At 54.5% G+C, this 12,209-nt stretch overlaps 3 protein-coding genes across 3 annotated transcripts; all 3 read left to right on the forward strand.

Annotated features, from left to right (window-relative positions):
- Window positions 1-985: 985 nt before the first annotated feature.
- Window positions 986-2,587, forward strand: LOC125352252 (putative PRAME family member 26). The gene is made up of 2 exons (XM_048347376.1): window positions 986-1,267; window positions 1,376-2,587. The coding sequence occupies exons 1-2, from the start codon at window positions 986-988 to the stop codon at window positions 2,585-2,587; spliced, it is 1,494 nt and encodes a 497-aa protein (XP_048203333.1).
- A 2,421-nt stretch (window positions 2,588-5,008) lies between these two features.
- Window positions 5,009-6,610, forward strand: LOC125352260 (PRAME family member 12-like). The gene is made up of 2 exons (XM_048347386.1): window positions 5,009-5,255; window positions 5,328-6,610. Exons 1-2 carry the CDS (start codon window positions 5,009-5,011, stop codon window positions 6,608-6,610), a joined length of 1,530 nt encoding a protein of 509 aa, XP_048203343.1.
- A 2,405-nt stretch (window positions 6,611-9,015) lies between these two features.
- LOC125352272 (putative PRAME family member 26) lies at window positions 9,016-10,617 on the forward strand. Its single transcript, XM_048347392.1, has 2 exons — window positions 9,016-9,297; window positions 9,406-10,617. The coding sequence occupies exons 1-2, from the start codon at window positions 9,016-9,018 to the stop codon at window positions 10,615-10,617; spliced, it is 1,494 nt and encodes a 497-aa protein (XP_048203349.1).
- The last annotated feature ends 1,592 nt before the right edge of the window (window positions 10,618-12,209 follow it).

The following is a 12,209-nucleotide window of genomic DNA, read 5'->3' on the forward strand; positions in this document are numbered from 1 at the left end:
AGAGACCGGAGGGGATCACAGTTCGAAGCCAGACAGGCGCTTATGCGTGTGACAAGTGCCTCTCTGAGAAGCTCCTTTGAAACTAGTCTGGGATTCCTAAATTCCCAGCTACCCCTGAAGTCTGAGATTTGAGGATCAAGGTCCAAAGACACACTGGGCAAATCGTTTGGTGAGAGTTTCCAGGATTTTGAAGTTAGTGTCATGCCTCAAGTTGGTAGATAGCGCACAAACATTGAAAACAAAGCTGCTCAGGAACACCACCCAGGCCCGGAGTTCCACTCTAAGGAAGAGAACAAAGGTAAAAAGAAAGCCTGGAACAAATGAGGGGAGCAAGCAAGCTGTGGAGGAAGAAAAGAATGGAGGAGGGAGGGACTTAGATAGGGAGGAAAGGAGAGAAGGAAGAAAGGAAGTAAGGAAGCAGGGAGGAAAGGAAGGTGTGAGGGAAAGAAGGAAGGGGGAAAAGGAGAAAGGCTGGCAGGAACAGAGGAAGGAAGAAAGGAATGAAGAAAGAGAGGAAAGAAGGCAGGAAGGCAGGAAGGCAGGCAGGAAGGCAGGAAGGCAGGAAGGAAGGCAGGAAGGCAGGAAGGAAGGCAGGAAGGAAGGAAGGAAGGAAGGAAGGAAGGAAGGAAGGAAGGAAGGAAGGAAGGAAGGAAGGAAAAAAAGTTAAATAAGGGTATTCTAGCCAAGTGTTTTGGGATTCTATAAAGGTGGGCCGCCATATATTCTAGGACCACTGAGGGTAGTAGAACACCGGTAGAGATGAAGAGAGAAGGGTAGCAAGTCTTTGTGTGGAGAGAATTACAGGTGTGCTTTGGAAGCTGAGGCCTGTGGGCCACCATTGTCATGCTAAGGGTTTTGAGTAGGAATTGACCTGGAGGGTGACCCTGGGTGACAGGTTGCTAGGTGGGGCTCAGAAATCCCAGGGGAAGCTCTGGGTCTGTTATTGGATTAAGGGTGTGGGTGAGGGTGGGTCCCGCCTATAAAGATGTCCAAGGAACAGAGGAGAGCAGCAGATTGCCACAGGCTGCCCTCGGTGCCTGGCTTTGAGGTTGCCGTTGCCGGAGCCCTGCGCAGCCACCGGGCCCAGGTCTGGTCCGTGAAGATGAGCATGAGGAGCGCACCCACGCTCCAGCGGCTCGCCATGCACAGCCTGCTGAGCAACCCTTCGCTGGCCATCTCTGCCCTGGAGGATGTGCCCGTGCTGCTGTTCCCTTCTCTCTTTCTCGAGGCCTATGCCCAGGGCCTCACAGAGGTGCTGAAGGCCATGGTGCAGGCCTGGCCCTTCCCCTGCCTCCCCCTGGGAGACCTGACCGAGTCACCAGAGCTGGAAACCTTGAAAGCTGCCCTGGATGGGCTCGATCTGCTGGTGGCCAAGAAAGATCGTCCCAGTCGGTGGAAACTGCACGTTCTCGATCTGCGGAGTGCGTACCCCAACATCTGGAAACGAGGCTACCCCCACATGATGCGCGTGTCTTGTCCAGACATCTTGCCTGAGGAGCCCACAGCCAGACCCGGGTCAGAGAAGCCTGAAGAACAACAGCCCTTGATGATCGTGGCGGACCTCACCATCAAAGATGGCCCCCAGGATGCCTTCCAAGCCTACCTGCTGGGCTGGGCCAGGAAGAGGAAAGCACGAGTGCAGCTGTGCTGTAGGCAGCTGCAGATTCTGTCCCCCTCCACCCATCAAATCCAGAAGGCTCTGCGTGCGGTGCGCCCGGACTCCATCCGGGAATTGGTGGTGAACAGCTTCTGGCATCGAGAAACCATGAAAAGGTTTGCTCCTTCCCTGAGCCGCATGAAGAACCTTGAGCTCCTGGACTTCTCCAAGATGAGCGCGCATGTCTACACTTCCCGCTCCAGGAATTTCTGGTATTCCCGCAAGTACGCAGCACACCTGGGGCAGCTGCAGCGCCTCCAGGAGCTGCGCCTGCACGACGTCTTCTTCCTCCGTGGACAGCTGCCCGCCATCCTCAGGAGCCAGACCCCTCTGAAGACCTTGTCTCTCACTGCCTGTCCCCTGAAGGAAGCCGACCTGAGGTTTCTGTCCCAGTGTCCCTGCACCCGCCGGCTCAAGCACCTGCGCCTGAGGAGCTTGCTCATGGCCGACTTCAGTCCCGAGCCCCTGCGGGCCCTGCTGGAGCACGTGGCCGGCACCCTGGAGACCCTGGCCCTGGAGGACTGTGCCATCACGGATGGCCAGCTCTCGGCCATCCTGCCCGCCCTGGGCCGGTGCTCTCAGCTCCGCTTCCTCAGTTTCTATGGAAACCGCATCTCCATGGCCACCCTGCACAGCCTGCTGAGCCACACAGCCAGCCTGGGCCGCTTGAGCCAAGGGCTCTATCCCGCCCCTCTGGAGAGCTTCCTCCCTCCAGACTGGTGCCTGGGCCACATCCACCCCGAGGCATTTGCCCAGGTTCGAGCTAGGTTGGCGCAAGCATGGAGAGATTCCGGGACAACCCAGAAGCTCCAGATCTGCACCGATTTCTGTCATCGCCGCCACAAGGGCCAATTCTATAGCCTGGGATCCGATGGCTACTGGGTGGTCACGCACGAGGCTCTTCCTGCACTTTCGGCCCTGCCTGTTTAGATGGGCCCCTCTCTCCCCAGTTTTCTTCCGAGCATCAGAAATGAAAGCCTGGCCAGCAGGGTGTTCTCCCAGGGCCACAGATCCCAACAGTGAACCTGGGTGATTGGAAGAGAAGGTACGTCCGGTCCTCGGCTCGGCACTTCCATCTGAACCCCCGCAAGCCTCGAGCTCTTTTGGGAGAACGCGTGTTCTGCGCACACTCTGGCAGGAGTCCCCGATGAATCCCACCCGGAAAGTCCTAGTATATGATCCTTTCCTTCCCAGGAACTGGGCCCAAACCCCAGAGTCCTGGGGCAGTCCCTCACTAGCGACAACTTTCTCTATCAATCCAGCAATCAATAAAATACATTGTATTTATTTACCAACGAATGAGAGTGGTTCTTCTTGTCTAGATTCTGAGATACTCAGCAAGGCTGAGATACCGAAGGTTCCAATTCACAGGGTGCTTGCCGGGGAAAATCCTGGAGAGCCTCACATCCAGTGAATCTCCACAAGACCGGGACCTGGAGATGTGGCTCAAGTAGAAGAGTGCTGGCATTGAGCACACAACCTCAGCTACAGCAACAAGTGGTGGTTCTCAAGCCCCGGAAATGACACACAAAAGCAAACCCATGGGCTGGGGATATGGCCTAGTGGCAAGAGTGCCTGCCTCGGATACACGAGGCCCTGGGTTCGATTCCCCAGCACCACATATACAGAAAACGGCCAGAAGCGGCGCTGTGGCTCAAGTGGCAGAGTGCTAGCCTTGAGCGGGAAGAAGCCAGGGACAGTGCTCAGGCCCTGAGTCCAAGGCCCAGGACTGGCCAAAAAACAAAAAAAAAAGCAAACCCATGACCCAGGTCAAACGTACACAGTTGAAATCTGGGGAAATCGGGCTGGGGATATGGCCTAGTGGCAAAGAGAGCTTGCCTCGTATACATGAGGCCCTGGGTTCAATTCCCCAGCACCACATATACAGAAAACGGCCAGAAGTGTCGCTGTGACTCAAGTGGCGGAGTGCTAGCCTTGAGCTAAAGGAAGCCAGGGACAGTGCTCAGGCCCTGAGTTCAAGGCCCAGGACTGGCCAAAAAAAAAAAAAAAAAAAAAAAAAAAAATCCGGGAAAATCTAGCAGGGAAATTCAAGGTCCTACATCACAGGATATGCCAGGAAGGCGACAGGCCTCTTTCTACTCCTCCAACATATTTGCAGATCAGAATTCTCAGTTGTTCTATCTGTAGTGGTTGAGATTTGATCAAATGTGTGTCTTTTGAAAGCCCCACCACTGTTCCTTTACATTCCTATAACAAATACTCACTTTGTGCCTACAAAAGGACTCCAAAAGAAAAAGGGAAAGAAAAAAAGAACTGCAGAAAAAGAAAACCACACACAAGAAATGAAATATTTCCAATAGACCGAGGTGGCTCATGCCTGTGATTCTATAATTCCGGTGGCAGAGACCGGAGGGGATCACAGTTCGAAGCCAGACAGGCGCTTATGCGTGTGACAAGTGCCTCTCTGAGAAGCTCCTTTGAAACTAGTCTGGGATTCCTAAATTCCCAGCTACCCCTGAAGTCTGAGATTTGAGGATCAAGGTCCAAAGACACACTGGGCAAATCGTTTGGTGAGAGTTTCCAGGATTTTGAAGTTAGTGTCATGCCTCAAGTTGGTAGATAGCGCACAAACATTGAAAACAAAGCTGCTCAGGAACACCACCCAGGCCCGGAGTTCCACTCTAAGGAAGAGAACAAAGGTAAAAAGAAAGCCTGGAACAAATGAGGGGAGCAAGCAAGCTGTGGAGGAAGAAAAGAATGGAGGAGGGAGGGACTTAGATAGGGAGGAAAGGAGAGAAGGAAGAAAGGAAGTAAGGAAGCAGGGAGGAAAGGAAGGTGTGAGGGAAAGAAGGAAGGGGGAAAAGGAGAAAGGCTGGCAGGAACAGAGGAAGGAAGAAAGGAATGAAGAAAGAGAGGAAAGAAGGCAGGAAGGCAGGAAGGCAGGCAGGAAGGCAGGAAGGCAGGAAGGAAGGCAGGAAGGCAGGAAGGAAGGCAGGAAGGAAGGAAGGAAGGAAGGAAGGAAGGAAGGAAGGAAGGAAGGAAGGAAGGAAGGAAGGAAGGAAAAAAAGTTAAATAAGGGTATTCTAGCCAAGTGTTTTGGGATTCTATAAAGGTGGGCCGCCATATATTCTAGGACCACTGAGGGTAGTAGAACACCGGTAGAGATGAAGAGAGAAGGGTAGCAAGTCTTTGTGTGGAGAGAATTACAGGTGTGCTTTGGAAGCTGAGGCCTGTGGGCCACCATTGTCATGCTAAGGGTTTTGAGTAGGAATTGACCTGGAGGGTGACCCTGGGTGACAGGTTGCTAGGTGGGGCTCAGAAATCCCAGGGGAAGCTCTGGGTCTGTTATTGGATTAAGGGTGTGGGTGAGGGTGGGTTCCGGCTATAAAGATGTCCAAGGAACAGAGGAGAGCAGCAGATTGCCACAGGCTGCCCTCGGTGCCTGGCTTTGAGGTTGCCGTTGCCGGAGCCCTGCGCAGCCACCGGGCCCAGGTCTGGTCCGTGAAGATGAGCATGAGGAGCGCACCCACGCTCCAGCAGCTCGCCATGCACAGCCTGCTGAGCAACCCTTCGCTGGCCATCTCTGCCCTGGAGGATGTGCCCGTGCTGCTGTTCCCTTCTCTCTTTCTCGAGGCCTGTGCCCAGGGCCTCACAGAGGTGCTGAAGGCCATGGTGCAGGCCTGGCCCTTCCCCTGCCTCCCCCTGGGAGACCTGACCGAGTCACCAGAGCTGGAAACCTTGAAAGCTGCCCTGGATGGGCTCGATCTGCTGGTGGCCAAGAAAGATCGTCCCAGTCGGTGGAAACTGCACGTTCTCGATCTGCGGAGTGCGTACCCCAACATCTGGAAACGAAGCTACCCCCACATGATGCGCGTGTCTTGTCCAGACATCTTGCCTGAGGAGCCCACAGCCAGACCCGGGTCAGAGAAGCCTGAAGAACAACAGCCCTTGATGATCGTGGCGGACCTCACCATCAAAGATGGCCCCCAGGATGCCTTCCAAGCCTACCTGCTGGGCTGGGCCAGGAAGAGGAAAGCACGAGTGCAGCTGTGCTGTAGGCAGCTGCAGATTCTGTCCCCCTCCACCCATCAAATCCAGAAGGCTCTGCGTGCGGTGCGCCCGGACTCCATCCGGGAATTGGTGGTGAACAGCTTCTGGCATCGAGAAACCATGAAAAGGTTTGCTCCTTCCCTGAGCCGCATGAAGAACCTTGAGCTCCTGGACTTCTCCAAGATGAGCGCGCATGTCTACACTTCCCGCTCCAGGAATTTCTGGTATTCCCGCAAGTACGCAGCACACCTGGGGCAGCTGCAGCGCCTCCAGGAGCTGCGCCTGCACGACGTCTTCTTCCTCCGTGGACAGCTGCCCGCCATCCTCAGGAGCCAGACCCCTCTGAAGACCTTGTCTCTCACTGCCTGTCCCCTGAAGGAAGCCGACCTGAGGTTTCTGTCCCAGTGTCCCTGCACCCGCCGGCTCAAGCACCTGCGCCTGAGGAGCTTGCTCATGGCCGACTTCAGTCCCGAGCCCCTGCGGGCCCTGCTGGAGCACGTGGCCGGCACCCTGGAGACCCTGGCCCTGGAGGACTGTGCCATCACGGATGGCCAGCTCTCGGCCATCCTGCCCGCCCTGGGCCGGTGCTCTCAGCTCCGCTTCCTCAGTTTCTATGGAAACCGCATCTCCATGGCCACCCTGCACAGCCTGCTGAGCCACACAGCCAGCCTGGGCCGCTTGAGCCAAGGGCTCTATCCCGCCCCTCTGGAGAGCTTCCTCCCTCCAGACTGGTGCCTGGGCCACATCCACCCCGAGGCATTTGCCCAGGTTCGAGCTAGGTTGGCGCAAGCATGGAGAGATTCCGGGACAACCCAGAAGCTCCAGATCTGCACCGATTTCTGTCATCGCCGCCACAAGGGCCAATTCTATAGCCTGGGATCCGATGGCTACTGGGTGGTCACGCACGAGGCTCTTCCTGCACTTTCGGCCCTGCCTGTTTAGATGGGCCCCTCTCTCCCCAGTTTTCTTCCGAGCATCAGAAATGAAAGCCTGGCCAGCAGTGTGTTCTCCCTGGGCCACAGATCCCAACAGTGAACCTGGGTGATTGGAAGAGAAGGTACGTCCGGTCCTCGGCTCGGCACTTCCATCTGAACCCCCGCAAGCCTCGAGCTCTTTTGGGAGAACGCGTGTTCTGCGCACACTCTGGCAGGAGTCCCCGATGAATCCCACCCGGAAAGTCCTAGTATATGATCCTTTCCTTCCCAGGAACTGGGCCCAAACCCCAGAGTCCTGGGGCAGTCCCTCACTAGCGACAACTTTCTCTATCAATCCAGCAATCAATAAAATACATTGTATTTATTTACCAACGAATGAGAGTGGTTCTTCTTGTCTAGATTCTGAGATACTCAGCAAGGCTGAGATACCGAAGGTTCCAATTCACAGGGTGCTTGCCGGGGAAAATCCTGGAGAGCCTCACATCCAGTGAATCTCCACAAGACCGGGACCTGGAGATGTGGCTCAAGTAGAAGAGTGCTGGCATTGAGCACACAACCTCAGCTACAGCAACAAGTGGTGGTTCTCAAGCCCCGGAAATGACACACAAAAGCAAACCCATGGGCTGGGGATATGGCCTAGTGGCAAGAGTGCCTGCCTCGGATACACGAGGCCCTGGGTTCGATTCCCCAGCACCACATATACAGAAAACGGCCAGAAGCGGCGCTGTGGCTCAAGTGGCAGAGTGCTAGCCTTGAGCGGGAAGAAGCCAGGGACAGTGCTCAGGCCCTGAGTCCAAGGCCCAGGACTGGCCAAAAAACAAAAAAAAAAGCAAACCCATGACCCAGGTCAAACGTACACAGTTGAAATCTGGGGAAATCGGGCTGGGGATATGGCCTAGTGGCAAAGAGAGCTTGCCTCGTATACATGAGGCCCTGGGTTCAATTCCCCAGCACCACATATACAGAAAACGGCCAGAAGTGTCGCTGTGACTCAAGTGGCGGAGTGCTAGCCTTGAGCAAAAGGAAGCCAGGGACAGTGCTCAGGCCCTGAGTTCAAGGCCCAGGACTGGCCAAAAAAAAAAAAATCCGGGAAAATCTAGCAGGGAAATTCAAGGTCCTACATCACAGGATATGCCAGGAAGGCGACAGGCCTCTTTCTACTCCTCCAACATATTTGCAGATCAGAATTCTCAGTTGTTCTATCTGTAGTGGTTGAGATTTGATCAAATGTGTGTCTTTTGAAAGCCCCACCACTGTTCCTTTACATTCCTATAACAAATACTCACTTTGTGCCTACAAAAGGACTCCAAAAGAAAAAGGGAAAGAAAAAAAGAACTGCAGAAAAAGAAAACCACACACAAGAAATGAAATATTTCCAATAGACCGAGGTGGCTCATGCCTGTGATTCTATAATTCCGGTGGCAGAGACCGGAGGGGATCACAGTTCGAAGCCAGACAGGCGCTTATGCGTGTGACAAGTGCCTCTCTGAGAAGCTCCTTTGAAACTAGTCTGGGATTCCTAAATTCCCAGCTACCCCTGAAGTCTGAGATTTGAGGATCAAGGTCCAAAGACACACTGGGCAAATCGTTTGGTGAGAGTTTCCAGGATTTTGAAGTTAGTGTCATGCCTCAAGTTGGTAGATAGCGCACAAACATTGAAAACAAAGCTGCTCAGGAACACCACCCAGGCCCGGAGTTCCACTCTAAGGAAGAGAACAAAGGTAAAAAGAAAGCCTGGAACAAATGAGGGGAGCAAGCAAGCTGTGGAGGAAGAAAAGAATGGAGGAGGGAGGGACTTAGATAGGGAGGAAAGGAGAGAAGGAAGAAAGGAAGTAAGGAAGCAGGGAGGAAAGGAAGGTGTGAGGGAAAGAAGGAAGGGGGAAAAGGAGAAAGGCTGGCAGGAACAGAGGAAGGAAGAAAGGAATGAAGAAAGAGAGGAAAGAAGGCAGGAAGGCAGGAAGGCAGGCAGGAAGGCAGGAAGGCAGGAAGGAAGGCAGGAAGGCAGGAAGGAAGGCAGGAAGGAAGGAAGGAAGGAAGGAAGGAAGGAAGGAAGGAAGGAAGGAAGGAAGGAAGGAAGGAAGGAAAAAAAGTTAAATAAGGGTATTCTAGCCAAGTGTTTTGGGATTCTATAAAGGTGGGCCGCCATATATTCTAGGACCACTGAGGGTAGTAGAACACCGGTAGAGATGAAGAGAGAAGGGTAGCAAGTCTTTGTGTGGAGAGAATTACAGGTGTGCTTTGGAAGCTGAGGCCTGTGGGCCACCATTGTCATGCTAAGGGTTTTGAGTAGGAATTGACCTGGAGGGTGACCCTGGGTGACAGGTTGCTAGGTGGGGCTCAGAAATCCCAGGGGAAGCTCTGGGTCTGTTATTGGATTAAGGGTGTGGGTGAGGGTGGGTCCCGCCTATAAAGATGTCCAAGGAACAGAGGAGAGCAGCAGATTGCCACAGGCTGCCCTCGGTGCCTGGCTTTGAGGTTGCCGTTGCCGGAGCCCTGCGCAGCCACCGGGCCCAGGTCTGGTCCGTGAAGATGAGCATGAGGAGCGCACCCACGCTCCAGCGGCTCGCCATGCACAGCCTGCTGAGCAACCCTTCGCTGGCCATCTCTGCCCTGGAGGATGTGCCCGTGCTGCTGTTCCCTTCTCTCTTTCTCGAGGCCTATGCCCAGGGCCTCACAGAGGTGCTGAAGGCCATGGTGCAGGCCTGGCCCTTCCCCTGCCTCCCCCTGGGAGACCTGACCGAGTCACCAGAGCTGGAAACCTTGAAAGCTGCCCTGGATGGGCTCGATCTGCTGGTGGCCAAGAAAGATCGTCCCAGTCGGTGGAAACTGCACGTTCTCGATCTGCGGAGTGCGTACCCCAACATCTGGAAACGAGGCTACCCCCACATGATGCGCGTGTCTTGTCCAGACATCTTGCCTGAGGAGCCCACAGCCAGACCCGGGTCAGAGAAGCCTGAAGAACAACAGCCCTTGATGATCGTGGCGGACCTCACCATCAAAGATGGCCCCCAGGATGCCTTCCAAGCCTACCTGCTGGGCTGGGCCAGGAAGAGGAAAGCACGAGTGCAGCTGTGCTGTAGGCAGCTGCAGATTCTGTCCCCCTCCACCCATCAAATCCAGAAGGCTCTGCGTGCGGTGCGCCCGGACTCCATCCGGGAATTGGTGGTGAACAGCTTCTGGCATCGAGAAACCATGAAAAGGTTTGCTCCTTCCCTGAGCCGCATGAAGAACCTTGAGCTCCTGGACTTCTCCAAGATGAGCGCGCATGTCTACACTTCCCGCTCCAGGAATTTCTGGTATTCCCGCAAGTACGCAGCACACCTGGGGCAGCTGCAGCGCCTCCAGGAGCTGCGCCTGCACGACGTCTTCTTCCTCCGTGGACAGCTGCCCGCCATCCTCAGGAGCCAGACCCCTCTGAAGACCTTGTCTCTCACTGCCTGTCCCCTGAAGGAAGCCGACCTGAGGTTTCTGTCCCAGTGTCCCTGCACCCGCCGGCTCAAGCACCTGCGCCTGAGGAGCTTGCTCATGGCCGACTTCAGTCCCGAGCCCCTGCGGGCCCTGCTGGAGCACGTGGCCGGCACCCTGGAGACCCTGGCCCTGGAGGACTGTGCCATCACGGATGGCCAGCTCTCGGCCATCCTGCCCGCCCTGGGCCGGTGCTCTCAGCTCCGCTTCCTCAGTTTCTATGGAAACCGCATCTCCATGGCCACCCTGCACAGCCTGCTGAGCCACACAGCCAGCCTGGGCCGCTTGAGCCAAGGGCTCTATCCCGCCCCTCTGGAGAGCTTCCTCCCTCCAGACTGGTGCCTGGGCCACATCCACCCCGAGGCATTTGCCCAGGTTCGAGCTAGGTTGGCGCAAGCATGGAGAGATTCCGGGACAACCCAGAAGCTCCAGATCTGCACCGATTTCTGTCATCGCCGCCACAAGGGCCAATTCTATAGCCTGGGATCCGATGGCTACTGGGTGGTCACGCACGAGGCTCTTCCTGCACTTTCGGCCCTGCCTGTTTAGATGGGCCCCTCTCTCCCCAGTTTTCTTCCGAGCATCAGAAATGAAAGCCTGGCCAGCAGTGTGTTCTCCCAGGGCCACAGATCCCAACAGTGAACCTGGGTGATTGGAAGAGAAGGTACGTCCGGTCCTCGGCTCGGCACTTCCATCTGAACCCCCGCAAGCCTCGAGCTCTTTTGGGAGAACGCGTGTTCTGCGCACACTCTGGCAGGAGTCCCCGATGAATCCCACCCGGAAAGTCCTAGTATATGATCCTTTCCTTCCCAGGAACTGGGCCCAAACCCCAGAGTCCTGGGGCAGTCCCTCACTAGCGACAACTTTCTCTATCAATCCAGCAATCAATAAAATACATTGTATTTATTTACCAACGAATGAGAGTGGTTCTTCTTGTCTAGATTCTGAGATACTCAGCAAGGCTGAGATACCGAAGGTTCCAATTCACAGGGTGCTTGCCGGGGAAAATCCTGGAGAGCCTCACATCCAGTGAATCTCCACAAGACCGGGACCTGGAGATGTGGCTCAAGTAGAAGAGTGCTGGCATTGAGCACACAACCTCAGCTACAGCAACAAGTGGTGGTTCTCAAGCCCCGGAAATGACACACAAAAGCAAACCCATGGGCTGGGGATATGGCCTAGTGGCAAGAGTGCCTGCCTCGGATACACGAGGCCCTGGGTTCGATTCCCCAGCACCACATATACAGAAAACGGCCAGAAGCCGCGCTGTGGCTCAAGTGGCAGAGTGCTAGCCTTGAGCGGGAAGAAGCCAGGGACAGTGCTCAGGCCCTGAGTCCAAGGCCCAGGACTGGCCAAAAAACAAAAAAAAAAGCAAACCCATGACCCAGGTCAAACGTACACAGTTGAAATCTGGGGAAATCGGGCTGGGGATATGGCCTAGTGGCAAAGAGAGCTTGCCTCGTATACATGAGGCCCTGGGTTCAATTCCCCAGCACCACATATACAGAAAACGGCCAGAAGTGTCGCTGTGACTCAAGTGGCGGAGTGCTAGCCTTGAGCAAAAGGAAGCCAGGGACAGTGCTCAGGCCCTGAGTTCAAGGCCCAGGACTGGCCAAAAAAAAAAAAAAAAAAAAAAAAAAATCCGGGAAAATCTAGCAGGGAAATTCAAGGTCCTACATCAAAGGATATGCCAGGAAGGCGACAGGCCTCTTTCTACTCCTCCAACATATTTGCAGATCAGAATTCTCAGTTGTTCTATCTGTAGTGGTTGAGATTTGATCAAATGTGTGTCTTTTGAAAGCCCCACCACTGTTCCTTTACATTCCTATAACAAATACTCACTTTGTGCCTACAAAAGGACTCCAAAAGAGAAAGGGAAAGAAAAAAAGAACTGCAGAAAAAGAAAACCACACACAAGAAATGAAATATTTCCAATAGACCGAGGTGGCTCATGCCTGTGATTCTATAATTCCGGTGGCAGAGACCGGAGGGGATCACAGTTCGAAGCCAGACAGGCGCTTATGCGTGTGACAAGTGCCTCTCTGAGAAGCTCCTTTGAAACTAGTCTGGGATTCCTAAATTCCCATTTATCCCTGGATCTGAGATTGGAATATTACAATCCATATTCACACAGGGCCAAA

Source organism: Perognathus longimembris, chromosome 1 (genome assembly GCF_023159225.1).
Source record: "Perognathus longimembris pacificus isolate PPM17 chromosome 1, ASM2315922v1, whole genome shotgun sequence".
NCBI classification, from domain to species: Eukaryota; Metazoa; Chordata; class Mammalia; order Rodentia; family Heteromyidae; genus Perognathus; species Perognathus longimembris.